At 37.4% G+C, this 13,581-nt stretch overlaps 1 protein-coding gene across 6 annotated transcripts in view; it reads left to right on the forward strand.

Moving 5' to 3' along the window:
• Positions 1-13,581, forward strand: part of SYT1 (synaptotagmin 1) — a 316,371-nt gene that overhangs the window by 240,446 nt on the left and 62,344 nt on the right. For all 6 annotated transcript variants that reach the window (XM_021385239.1, XM_021385240.1, XM_021385242.1 and 3 more), the window contains one exon: positions 2,554-2,721. In XM_021385239.1, coding sequence (XP_021240914.1) covers positions 2,554-2,721 — 168 coding nt within the window. The remainder of the gene's footprint in view (positions 1-2,553; positions 2,722-13,581) is intronic.

Below are 13,581 nucleotides of genomic sequence, written 5' to 3' on the forward strand. Positions count from 1 at the left end.
AGTTGTTCCAATGATTCCCCTCAATAGTGTCTTTCCAAAACTGTAGCCATACCTATACCCTGGTTAAATAAAATAAAGGAATACTATTCAGTATGTTTCAAAGGGCTTCTCCTAATATACATTCCTCTGCTGTTACTGGAGGCCTTTCTATCTTACAACGACAGCCGCAGATTGAAAACGGGAACAGTGAAAGACTCAGGCTATGTAATCATTCAATGAGAAAGATATCCCTGGAGGCCAGAACTACTACTGCATATATAAGCTTATGTTTTCCCTTGAAGATGTTCATAAAAATAATCTTTTGTGGGGAGTTATTTTTTTCTTGAGCTTTCCTAAGAGACTATTTAAAAGAAAACAGTGTTATAAATTACAGATTCCCATGCAGCTCACAAAAGAAAAGAAAGAATCAATAATGCTGTCATCTAAAATGAAGACACAAAATATAAATCAGAGCATCCACTCCTGGACTATAATGTCCACTTGTTTTAAGTCACATCATAATATACAAATTTTATTCTACAGAAAATATGTTTGTTTTCCAAGCAAGACATGACAGAAGTGTTTAGGTGCTTATCAATATGGTACTGATCATTCCCTGTGTAATGTTGTCTATACTCAAGAGAATGCTCATGGAGCATGCAAAGTACTATCATTGTACTGGGACTACGGTGAAAGAAAACAAGTGACCATCTAAATAGTGCTGCAACATTAATAAATAATTTCCCTGGTATCCAGGGAATTATTCCAATGGTATCACACTTAAAGGGTGCAGGTGTTTACCAGGCTGCAGCAGTATGAAGTATAGACATGCACTGAGCTGCTGAAAGGAAGCAGAAATCCAAGCTGGACTGCACCTGAAGTGTTCCTCCTCAGTCCTACAATGGTGATTAAATGATTCCCACAGAAAGGCTCCTGCACCAGTCTCAAGGCAGGAACAGGGTTCATGTCTGGGAGAGTGACACGTCTGTGCTGGAAAAAGGCTCCTCTATGTGTCTTTTAGAAAGGTCTCACCTGCACTCAGAGGCTGAGTCTCTGAGCAGCCCAGAAGGCAGGGAATAGGAGCAATCCTTTACAAGAGCTGGGAGTGTCCTTGGTTGTCCCGCACAAAGCTGTGGGCTGAGGCTGATGGAGAGATAATGAATGGGGGAAGCACTGCCACTAGATCTTCTTTAAAAATGAAGGTAGCTAAAATAAGCTTTAGTGAGGTCAAGTTAATGATAAAAAATACATAGCATTAAATGTAGCCTTCTCCTGCATTCCAAATGGCCAGGATCCATTAGGTGCAATTGTAAACTGATGGAGAAGGGAGCTTTAGAACATTTCTCTTCTCCTGTTTTTGTTGCTCCATAAAAATAGAAGTGAAATTTTCCAGAATTTTGCCTTCCACATACATTTGCCCTCTATAGCTTTTTAGAAGCTGTAAATAATTTACAGAATCAAAACAGCTTTTGCAGTAGTATTTGTTTACTTTTACTACAGTGCACAGCCCTGTACCCGTTGAAATTATTGTACTCAGTAATGGAAGCTGGAGCTGGCTCTCAACTTGAAAAGCTCCTTTTAAACACTACATAAAATGTTAGGAAAAAAATAAACTACTCGTGTTATTAGGTAGTACTTCAAAGAACAAGTGGAAGCCAAACAGTAACAAAAGTCAGCAATCCTAGGGTTTAAACAGGCCAGAACATATAGTGGTTAACAAGGCCAGTGACAGTGCTATGCTTTCAGTTCTCTTTTTATATAGACAATTAATAGAGGAATGTTTACTGAAGCCCATGGAAACCATTTATATTTGCAGAATATATTCAAATTGACCTGGTGTTCAATGTAAGTGCAAACAATTCCGAAATCAGAGTTTTCTAGACAGCCACTCAACTATAGCTCACCTGAACTGCACATCTTCATCTGAATATTAAAAATGTGACTCATAAACATCCAAACCTACAGCATCTGTCTGAAACACATCAGAACAGCTGGAGAATTAGTCAGAATTTGGCCTTCTGCCACCACAATTTCTAACTGCGCACTGTGACTTACAGTCACCTTAGTGTCTGCAGTGTGAAAGGTATCATAATGAAAAATATGCTGTGGTGAGTAATAGGTAGTGGTACTGTAAGAAAACTATTTAGTGTCTAATTACTTTGTGTCAGATACAGCAAGCCAATTCTGTTTTTTCATCAGTCTGGGAGCTACCCATTTCTGAGTGATGACAGTTGATTTATAGAGGAAAAGACACCATTGTGTGAAAAGTTCATGTGTCTTCAGTGCAAATAATTGGGCTTCCTGTTTCAGTTTCATCACCCACAATATAATTTGAAGTAGAATGAGAAAACTCTGTAGAGTGATGAGTGACCTGCCACATTGTTCTATTGAGTGCCATAGACTGGTCTCGAAAAATACTGCATTTGGTGACTCTGAAACAAATACACCTCATAATTTTCTCTGTTTTTCAATTTACCTGAGATGACAGCTGATAAACTAAAGAAAGATTTGCATTGTAGTGAACTGATCTTTATTGTCAGAGATACTGAGTTTGTCATTTTCTCTTCTTTACAGGTGCCATACTCCGAGCTGGGTGGAAAAACTTTAGTGATGGCAGTTTATGACTTTGATCGCTTCTCCAAACATGATATTATTGGGGAATATAAGGTTGCGATGAACACGGTGGACTTTGGCCATGTGACTGAGGAGTGGAGGGACTTGCAAAGCGCAGAGAAAGAAGAGGTAATAAAAATCATCTGCTGCTTTTTTTCAGGACACTTTTATTCTCAGCTGGAGAAACAGTCAAACTAGCAACATTATTTTTGCCAAGACAGTTCCCATCTGTTATCAGCATTTCTCAGACTTCACCTGATAAATTTTGATAAGCATCTTTTCCAATACTCACTGAAAAGATGCATTCTCCTTTGCTAACCCTATTTTCTATCTTTTTGATAGTTTATGCAGCATATTAAGGGAAGTTTTAATGAGTTTGACTTTTTCTTGGGTTGTTGCACTTAGGGTAGATGGCATTTGTATTTTAATTATAAGAATAATGTGCATTTAGGCGCTTTTTTGGCCCTAAATTCTGAATATTTTCATCTCAAAGCATCTTATTGTGCATGAAAATAATGGTAGGTTTTCATTTAAATAATTTACAATTTTTTTGAACTGCTATGCAATAATATCCATTGAGTAGAATTCTGGATTTAACAAAGACCTGGGAATGAATGGCATCTCTCTCAAATATTAATCACCTTTTATTTCTTTCCTCTCTGTGCCAACATACAGTAAGTTCATTATTTAGTAGGTGTAGACTTTTTGGAAATATTTCACCATTAAATTGTGCATTCTGTGAGGCTTTTCATACTAGTACATCCACCTTTTTTTGCTTATTATAAGACTAATTTGTACTCAGTTTTTCATTATTTTTTGTTTTGGTTGCCCACTCACAGTAATCAGAGTGCACAGCATGCTTCAATTCTCTGGTGAGAGAAGAAGGAATCTGAATCTGAGTTCCTCATTGTCTAATGTAGCTAACAAGCTGCTCTGGATTCAAACCACAGTTTCTGTAATTGAAGGGACAATATCTGAGTGAAATCTTGCTGTAATACAAGTGACAAAAACCTGAATATTGAATTTAGACTACAAGTTGTGGAAAACTGAACAAATGTATGATGCTGCCTTCTCAGAATTTCAAAAATGGTAGATTTCAGTCTTGCCATTTTGAGTGTTTGCATTTAAGGACTGTGTTTTCAAATGGATTTTTCTGCTTACTGATTTAAAGCCACTGTTACATTGAGACTATTCTGCATGGCATTATTTCATTGTGACAGTGGCATGGCTCTCTTATTACATTTGACATTGTTAACCGTGCTGTGTGGGACGTTTTTCTTCCAATCATAGAGTTAAAGATGAAATAGCAATTTGGAAAAGAAATATCTACCAAGAACGAAGAGAGTTACATCTGTCAGTGGTTTGGGGAGCCGTGTTTCACAGGAAATGTCATTCATATTTCCAGATTTGACTACTGCCAAGTACCTCACCACCTTCAAAGTTCCAGCCTCTTTGCTGAGCAACAAAGATTCCAAGCAAATTCTAGTAGATTTGATGCGGTAATTAGCGAGGGACAGAGAGGGCTGGGAGAGGTCCTTTTTCTATAAACCTGTTATTGGTTGACGCAGCAGACATTGCAGAATTCATAGCAGATACAGCTGTGACCAAGCAGTACTCTAGCTTCACAATTAGCAAATACAGTACTACACATACAAAAACTAATATGATTTACATAGGGCAGACGTGTAGCAACAAAAACATGCATGTGTCTTGGTAGTGATCATATGGCAGCCTAGCTTACTGATTATAAGAAAACATGATACAAATTGAATTAAAACCCTAAGCAACTGGAGTTCATCCAAAATTGTGTGATAAATGAAATTCTATTGCCACAAAGAAATTCTTTTGAAGACTATTCTACATTTTATAATTGCATAATGAATTCAGCCCTGAAAAGTGCATCTATATGTAATCTGCATTATTTGAAGAATAACATCATCTATTTCCTTTTTTGGCCTTACAGCATATAGGTAGGTTTGTCAGTTCTTAACAACCTACCACTAATTAGACTTCTAAATATGCTGACAATTAAGTATCAGATACTAAAATATCCTTAATATCCTGATTATGATGCCAAAACAAGATTTTTGTCAAAGCAGTTGCCACCAGTCACCTTGAAAGAACCATCTAGGTGGCATCAGTCAAATGGAGTATAAAAATCTTATTTTCATTTCACTTGATGTAGAATTCAGTTGTTGACACCATAGAATATACAATTTAATTAACTCTGTTATCATAGAGGGCAAAATCATTTTACGAGCTGTTACTCCTCTATTTGCTCATAAAGTTCCACTGTACTTTCCATTTTTTTTCTAAATGGGCTTGAAATTGATGGCAGAGGATGAAGGTTTAATGAAATATTTGAAGCTCTACTTCTCACAGCCTAGCCATTTGAATGCCATCTCTCTGATACTCCCTTCTTTTCTGGGAAAGGTCTTATTAATATATTTATGTTGGTGAAGCACTTGGAAGGTACAAGACTTCATGTAAGTATTTGTTATGGCTGAGAAGGGGCTTTGTGAATATATGATGGTGATTTATCTAGTAGTCCTTCAGTCTCCTCTGTCTGAGAGCATGGGAGGGAAGAGTGGTAGATACTGAAAGATTAGTCACTTCTACCAAGCCTGACATATAATGGTTCACGCACAGAGCATTAAAAAACAGATGACAGGAGTTTTCTCCTCTGTGTCATCTACCAGATGTCACTAGCATTAACTTTATCTGAGTACAGGCTGCACCCTGTATATGTTATCACTCCAGTACAGAAGGCCAGACAGACCTCTTCTTTGCTCACAGCAGTATGATTCACACTGAGAGTCATCTCTCGCATACTTCAACTGATTTTGCTCCAGCCATTTTTGTTATATTGGTACTTCATTTGAAAACCTGTCATAGCAAACGTTCAAAGAAATTTTAGTAAGTAGGGAAAGGAAGAACAGAAACAACTCTTTCTCTTGAAAGCTGTGGAGAAACAGAGCCTCCTTCCATGAGGATAAAGATCTTTAAGCTGCCACTATCTACTATCAAGATTTCTGCAGACCTCCTATGACTGCCATCACACTACTCCATGCATTACCTGACAAGGAGCCCACTGTAGATAGATCACTTGATTATTTGTTCCACAGTGGGCTGTGATGGGAATGTTTTGTACCTGGCTTCTGAGGTGGGAATCTGCTGGAAAACACCAGCAAGGTGGACAACAGCTTCTCTCCTACATGATGCACAATCCCAGTCAGAGAGATGCTGCAGTACTGCCTTCAAGATGGAGGCAGTCTGCAGCTAGGGAGTGGAAGACCACTTCTGTGAATCTTGACAGATGCGCTATTCATGTGGATTGTTCCTTCCTTCCTCCTTGAAAAGTAAAAGAAGGAGATGGAAAGAGAGATGGAAAAGTGGGCCTGAAATGGGCATGTTTATTTCATACTTTGGTAAGCTTCACAGAAGTTGAAGACTGACAAAACTAGTAAGCTGTCTAGCTTACTGAATGCTGAGCACTGAAACTTGCAGAGAGTTAAGAGGAAAGGACATTTTTACAAATGTCACTGTCAAATCACAGCAGCAAATCACTGTCATTTTCTGTTATATCAGAGATGGACAGAAGATCTAATAGGCCTTTTCCAATCTCTAGTAATAACACTTAGCTCTTGTACAGCCTTGCAGATATCATAATGCTTCACAAAAGGAAGTATCATTATCACTATGGAGATGCTGTCAGAGTGTCAGACAAATTTTAAAATGAGAGGTCGCCTTTATTTAGCAGCATACTATATTTGATCTCTTTGTTTTCTCTATGGTGCTCAAGTTTTCTCAAATTCACTTCATCATACACCCATTTAAACTTTAAAATGTTAAATTTAAGGGTTTTTTAATTTTCAGATTTTGTGGCAGAATTACATGTAGTAATTGCACAATGTTAAGCATACACTAAGTGCAACATCTGTCCTAAAGAGGAACTGAATTTTGTAGAGAGACAGAACGAAACAGAGGATCTTCATATGAGGGAAATGGCTTAAGTTTGAGAATAAGCAAGCTTGATGTGAAATTGTTCTGTAGTTAGCTGTTTTTTCATCTTTACATTGAAGATGCTGAAATGCTATGATTTCAAAGGTAAAACCATGTGACTTAAGTAGAGCAGCTGCAGTACTGCTTCAGGCTATAGGAATTCTGCATTTCTTTTCTCACCTTCCGTGTTCAAACTGCTGACAATCCCACTGTATACATTTGTTGAGTATCATGTCTCTTTACTCTCTCTCTGGAAAAGGCATCTAACTTTGGAGGTCAGAGACATTCTTTTTTTATTAGAAGAAGAACTGGCTTACCTGAAATCAAAAGGGAGCTTGTCTTGATTCACCTCAGACTGTCTGGCTCTGTGGAAATTAAATTCAAATACAGAGGGCGGAATGTAAGAAGCAGAAGTTTGGTGATCGTGTTCAATTCTGCCTCTGCTGGGGCCCATTGATTCTGGATAGCATTCTCTCTCAGATCAGAAAAACTTGCATGGAGTGATTGTCGAAAACGTGCTTATTAGCATTTGACTTTCAAGCATGGAAAAGCATCTTGAGGTTAAAATGTGCTGACAAAATGTATCCTACACTTGCTGCTCTCCATCTTCTAATAATCCATACACAAGATAGTAATGATTTTAGACAAGCCATATTCCTAATGACCTTGCAGAAAGCTACAAGGTTAAAGGAAGGAATAGTGGACAACTCCCCAACTCTACATCTTCATATTATTTTTTTGTGTGGTTTTTTTTTGAATTGCTTGAGTGTAGGATATTTTAAAATGTGTAATGGAGGAGAAAAAGTAGACCAACCAAGGAGTTTGAAAGCACTGGACTTGGATGTTAAACACAAAGTGGCATTTGGAAAGCAAGATTCTGGACAGCCTTTTAATAGGCTTTTGAGGAAGATACCAAGAGGGATCAAAATCATCATAAGAATTCTTTTTACAAAGGCTTAAGGAAAATCTGTGTTGCTTAGTTGCTGGAAGCATTCTGCTGTGTACCTGCAGGTGATTCATTCAGCTTGTCGATGTATCTGTGATTTGCATGGATTGAAGTATATTCTAAGGGGAAGGCCCCAGGGCATGAAGAGATGTTTTGGACTGAAGCTGCAGAAGGAATGCCAGGGAATTCAGCCATAACTTGCTGGAACTCCCAATCATAAAACTATAATCTGAGAGGGACTACAAGCACGTGCGCAGAATCTATTGATTGGCATAAAAGGACCACAAAACATGCTATAAACTGGTTGTGTTCAACCCACAGCTCGCGGCCTGCATGTAGCCCAGCTCAGCAAATAACTATATGCATTTTGATACATTGGCTAAACATTGAGCTCTGAACAGTGAAGAATATGCAGGCATGCTTTCAATTTGATAAAGGAGTTTGGGAATAGATTTCAAGATTGCCAAAAAAATCACTGATTTATGTTTGAGACACCATTTTCAATTGATATAAATACATTGCCTGCAAATTTTCAAATAGAATGTTGAGAGTTGCAATCAGATATTCAACTCAAAAATCTGATCATGTCTCTTTACCAGACTTCCATAATCCTTCGCTTCACAGTCACATCTTATTCATGCCACTGCTTTTTGGCAGTACGCACATTTTTAACAATTGTTGTCAAGGATGGCAAACAGGAAGAGTCAAATTTCATCAAAAATGTCTGATGAACAACTTGAGAGCTCACTTAGAGTTGCAACCACTGCCATCAAACCAGCCAGATGGGTTAGTTTCACAAAAAAGAAAGTCAAATATCCCAGTGGTTTCATGGTTTTGTTTCTTTTTCTTAATGTTTTAAGAAAAATATTAAAAATTAAAATGTTTTGTTACTTACATATTAATGATATTGTATATTTTATGAGGGCTGCACTGAAAGTAATGCCTCCTGTTTTGTTATGTTGGCACACAACATCAGAGGCAGATGGTGGTGGTATGGCAGTAAAGGTGGAACCTTCCCAGCAATACCCTGGTACGTTTTGTTGCCATGTGACAGATGGCAGCAGAGGGGCAGTCTGACAGAATGGTATCTGACACAGAAGTGAGTACGGAGTGAAGGTATGGACTGAACTCCTCAATGCAGAAAAAAATGGCACCCGTTGACATTCACTAATGCTTGCTGAATGTTTATGGAGACCAAACGGTGGATGTGAGCACAGTGAGGTGGTGAGTGGTGTCTTTCAGCAGTGGCAACAGTGGGTCACCTCCACTGTTGCAGACTTTTAGGAATGCAGCATGTAGGCTCTTTTTCATCACTGGCAAAAATGCATAGCTAGTGGAGGTGACTGTGTTGAAAAACATTGTTTTGTAGCTGACAATTTGCTCTATCAAATTGTGTTGTTGTGCTCATTGTATCTGTTGTAGTTTCCATGGAAATAAATAAGAGGTATTACTTTCATGGCAACTTATGTACATAAGGCCTAAGACAGTTCTCACCAAGATGGCAGCTTTTTCAGAAAAAGGTTGAGGCATAGTTTGGGCCACTGGCCTCTGGTTGTTGTGCCTACTCCACTTCAAACTAAAGGATCTTGGTTTCCAGAGGTATCAGATGTATTTTTGAAAAGGTTAAAAGACAAAGATTAGGAATAGCAACCTGGGAAAGGAAAGGATTAGTCATTTTCTTCATTTTTTTCATCTGGTGTCTCTAAACACCAATTTAGGCCATGTCAGGGATTACCATAAAAACCATTTAACCTCTTTTCAGAGTCTGTTGTGATTCGGTTTAGTTTAATAATGAGTTTAACTAGCATTTGAAGCACTGTGTGCTGTGACAGGAATTAGCAAAATGCCCTTATTTTAGAGAAATAATTGTGAAAATCTAAGACGTAATACTGTATTTTCAGTTTTGTGGTATTGAGCTTTTATTGGTTTTATGTTAATATGTTTAAGAGGCAGAGTACATGAATTTAGGATATTTTTCCAGGTTTTATTTCTAGGCTAATGTGATAACAGAGGGCAGTAACTCATTCCTAGAGTTTCCTGTCTGGTCATATCATAAAATTCAGCCTTCTCCCAAAGGCTGAAGAAATTGTTCACCTTGGCTGATGTGTGGCTGTGCTGATGTGGTCCAGTTGAAGTAACTGGATGGTTTTAGTGCAGTCAACTCTGTACTTCTTTCATCTTTCTTTTCTTCAGGCGTTTTACAGCTTATTCTGTGAATGTTATCATCATAACTATAGAAACACTCAGGACAAGAGGATTAAAATTAAATTCTATAAACCTTTGGATAGCAAAGCTCTTTTTTCTTGCTCATGTCTAATTCAGTCTGGGCAGAATGCTGTTGCACAAAATAATAACTTGCAGGAAAAAAAAACCTTTTCATAGAATATCTGTTTTTGGAGTATATGCGTTCTTACCTTGTAGGTTAATGGAGAGCTGACATTTCCATTTTTCAAGATCTTGCTATCTGCCACATATAAACAGTTCTTTCTGAAGGGCTGATTATGGCTAGTCTTTCACTTTCAATCATACAGATCAAAGCAAATAATATCATTCCTGAATGCTCATAGGTAACTCTACGTCATACGTAAGATTTAAGGAGGGAAACGAGATAGACAGAAATGCTTTTCCGTACCTTATCTGAGCATAAACATTTACAGTGTTGGTATTATACGATTCAATTTTTTTAACCTCTGTCATTTATAACTCTAATAGTGAGGAATTTTACTCCAAGAGTGATAGCGCTGTCTAAAGATCAAGCCATTTCTCCTCTCTCCTATGTTTCTCTCCAGACTCTCAATCACTGGCCTCACAAAGGGAGAAAATCATCAAATGCGGAATCATTTCCCAGTTTCTCATCCTTTTAGGCATTTCATTTTAACCTCTACCATCATTCTGTACACCTGAGTCAGTTACTAATTAAACTGCACGTTTTAGCCTCCGCAGCCTAAAGCTGTTAGTTTTTAGTATCTTGTTAGTTTTTGGTATCTATGCTGACCGGAGATCAAGCTCTGTGAATCACTCCACCTCCTCACTTCTCTTCATATTCTCACTCTGTGTAAGTTTCTGCATAAGACGTAGACTTGAGTATGGAGGAGAAATAAGTCTTTCTTTGATGATGTAACTTTTGGATAGAACTAGAAAAGCTTTTGTGAAGACTTTAATAGTTTCATAAGCAGCCTTTAATTACCTTAACTGAGACTTCTTATTTCGTATGACTGACAGATGGATAAAGTGGTGCTGTAGCTGTTCTGTCCCTTCCACTGGCAGCATTTCCAGAAAATGAATTGTTTTCTATGGAGTATGTTTGCTGATACAGAATTAATACTCCTGTTGTCTACGACTTAGACCAGAATACAACTTGTTTTGAGCTACAGTCATCAGCATGCAGATGAAGTTCAGTTATTCTCTCCTTTTTGAACACAGATGTGATTCTGCACCCAGTCTGTGTTTAGTTTTGCCGGCCAGTCACTAGATGAAGAGAAATACCTACAATTGAATCCAGTGACATGGAGGCCAAGATAGTTTCCCTGAGGATTATATCTGCAATTACAACTATAGAAATAGTGCCAAAGGCAGGAGTTTCCAAAGTAGCAGTAAGAAAGATAGTTCTATAATGGTATGTTATTGCTGCTTGATTGGTTGGATGCATTCTCCTACAACAGAACAGAATTAGAAGTTACTGCTGCTTCCCCTGTCACTAGTAATGACAACTAAATTTGGGAGCCCTGGTGCCTTTTTTGACTTGTGGCTGACCTTGAGATCAAATCTCATCTTCTTAGATGAAGACCTTGCCATAAAATTCAAACCTAAATCACTCCTTAGAAGATTACTCTTTTGCTTTTGCTGCCACCAGTGTAGAACGTGGCGCTGCAGTTTCTCACTGGTGTGGATGGAGGTAGGCAAAGCTCCCAGCTAGATCCTTAATGAAATTTAGGTGTTACTTAAACTGTTCCTGGTAAACCTCCAAAGGGCTGAGTTGTCTGGAGCCCAGTTATTTCACCTTTGCTTTTCTGTCTTCATCAGTAACAGTGAAAATTAACAGGAGGATCTCTGCTGATGAGTGGAATTCTGTCTTCAGAATTGGCAGCAGTTTATTTTCATGTGAGTGCCCTGAAGTCTGCAACTGATGACCCCTGTCTGTTAATGCCCAGCCCAGAATTAGATAACTGTGAACTATGCTGAATGTTTTCATTCATTCAGGCTATGATATTAATCAGTCAGGCTGAACATTCATTTTCTGTGACATCTTAGAACAGGCAAGCTTTCTAGGAGAGGTGGGTCATTTGAATTAATCTTGTTTACTCTCTGGCTTTTTTTTCCTTTTGTACTTATTGTATGTAATATAGCTGTAGCTATTACAATTCAGTGACAAAGAATAAAAACTGTGGTTCTTCCACAGCATGTTTCTTAAAAAAACAAAAAAAAAAACAAAAAACAAAAAAAAAAACAACAAAAAAAAAACCACAAGCATACCCTTTAAATCATTGAATCATTTAAAATCTCATTAATGTTTTGAGTATTTCTTCAGAATATCTGACTGTGACACCAAACTTCTACTTTATTTTAATGGAGAACTGTATGATTTTAATTTTATTCATCTGCCTAAAGAAAAAAAATGCACACTTAGTGTACTGCAAGTTACAACTTTTATATGTAAAAACATAAAATCCAAAAATAATTAATATCGCCTGATATACAATCATTGTAAATGAGAACAGATTTTAATTAGGCTCTACTAGATTTGATGCAGCAATCATGTATACCAGAAAGACTGGAGAATATTGGCTCCCTGCTCGAATTTCAGCTTTAGAGCTCAGCAACTGGCATAAGTTCCTGCAAGCACAAACCTCGGTCACATTAGGTAAGAATTTAAGACCCTGAAATTTTACTGTTTATATATTCCCTATCATGAAAACTAGCTGTTTATCAGCCTCAAGCACAATCACTACATATAAAACTGTGAATATTTTGTATATAAACACTGGTACATGCTCTTTAAATTCTTTTAACCCACCTGTTCAGTGATTCCTTGAGTTTATTGCCAGAAGACACCACTATATGAGCTCTAACAACTCACTAAGAATGATAGGCCTTTAAATCTGATATGTTTTATTTGCACTAAGCCTGGAATAGCTAACATTAACATTTTCTTTCTGGAAAAAAAAAATCTGTAATTTCAAATATCTTTATTTTATTTAGAAATAGTACTATTTCCTACAAATTGGATAGTTTTTCGATATGAGATGAGGTTGTCTGCCCTAAATCTGGAGGGCTTCTAAATCTTCAGGGAACATTTTAAAGAATTTAAAGAATTTCCTATAATCCCATTTAATCTAGGAAACAGGCTGCATCTGCAATGCAGAATTGTTACTTCTGTGCCACGTTGGGAGGGAGAGAGCACAAGGAAACCTTCTAACAAGCTTGAAAGTTAGGTGTTTTATTTTGGAATAAGGTGCTAGAAACCCTCTCATTCTCAATTTATAACATTTTGTCATGTCTACGTGGCTGTAGACTGCAAACTCTGAAAGCTCAGACAACCTGCCCTCCGTGTTATCTCGCAGGTTTATATTGAAAATTCACCAAAATACAGTCTCCCAACACACATTTTGATACTATCTCATTAGAATTTTGTGAAAATTCTACTGGAAAATTCTAATGAGATCTTGCTGACAAGGCTATTGTCAGTAGGCCAGTATTTGCTATGGGTAGCTTTGCTGGAAAACTCTTAAAAGGGTCTACAAATCAGTAATGAAGAAAGAGATCCCTAACAGCTTCTGCAGTTACTCTTCTAAATGTGTACTTTACTTCTTATATGGATATTTTTGGATTCTACGTCAAGTCCTTGATATTTGTTTTGCCCTTCTTCACTAAATTCAAGGCATTTAATCCATGATGCTTCCTCTCTAAGGATGTACTTACGTACTGCAATCAAGTCACCTTCAATCATCTTTTCAAAAAGCTGCAGAAATTCATCTTCTATGTTTCTTATGATCAGGCTTTTTCTTCAGTTTTCCTGTAAGAGTTTTGATTTTTTACATTCT

This window comes from Numida meleagris, chromosome 1 (genome assembly GCF_002078875.1).
Source record: "Numida meleagris isolate 19003 breed g44 Domestic line chromosome 1, NumMel1.0, whole genome shotgun sequence".
NCBI lineage: Eukaryota > Metazoa > Chordata > Aves > Galliformes > Numididae > Numida > Numida meleagris.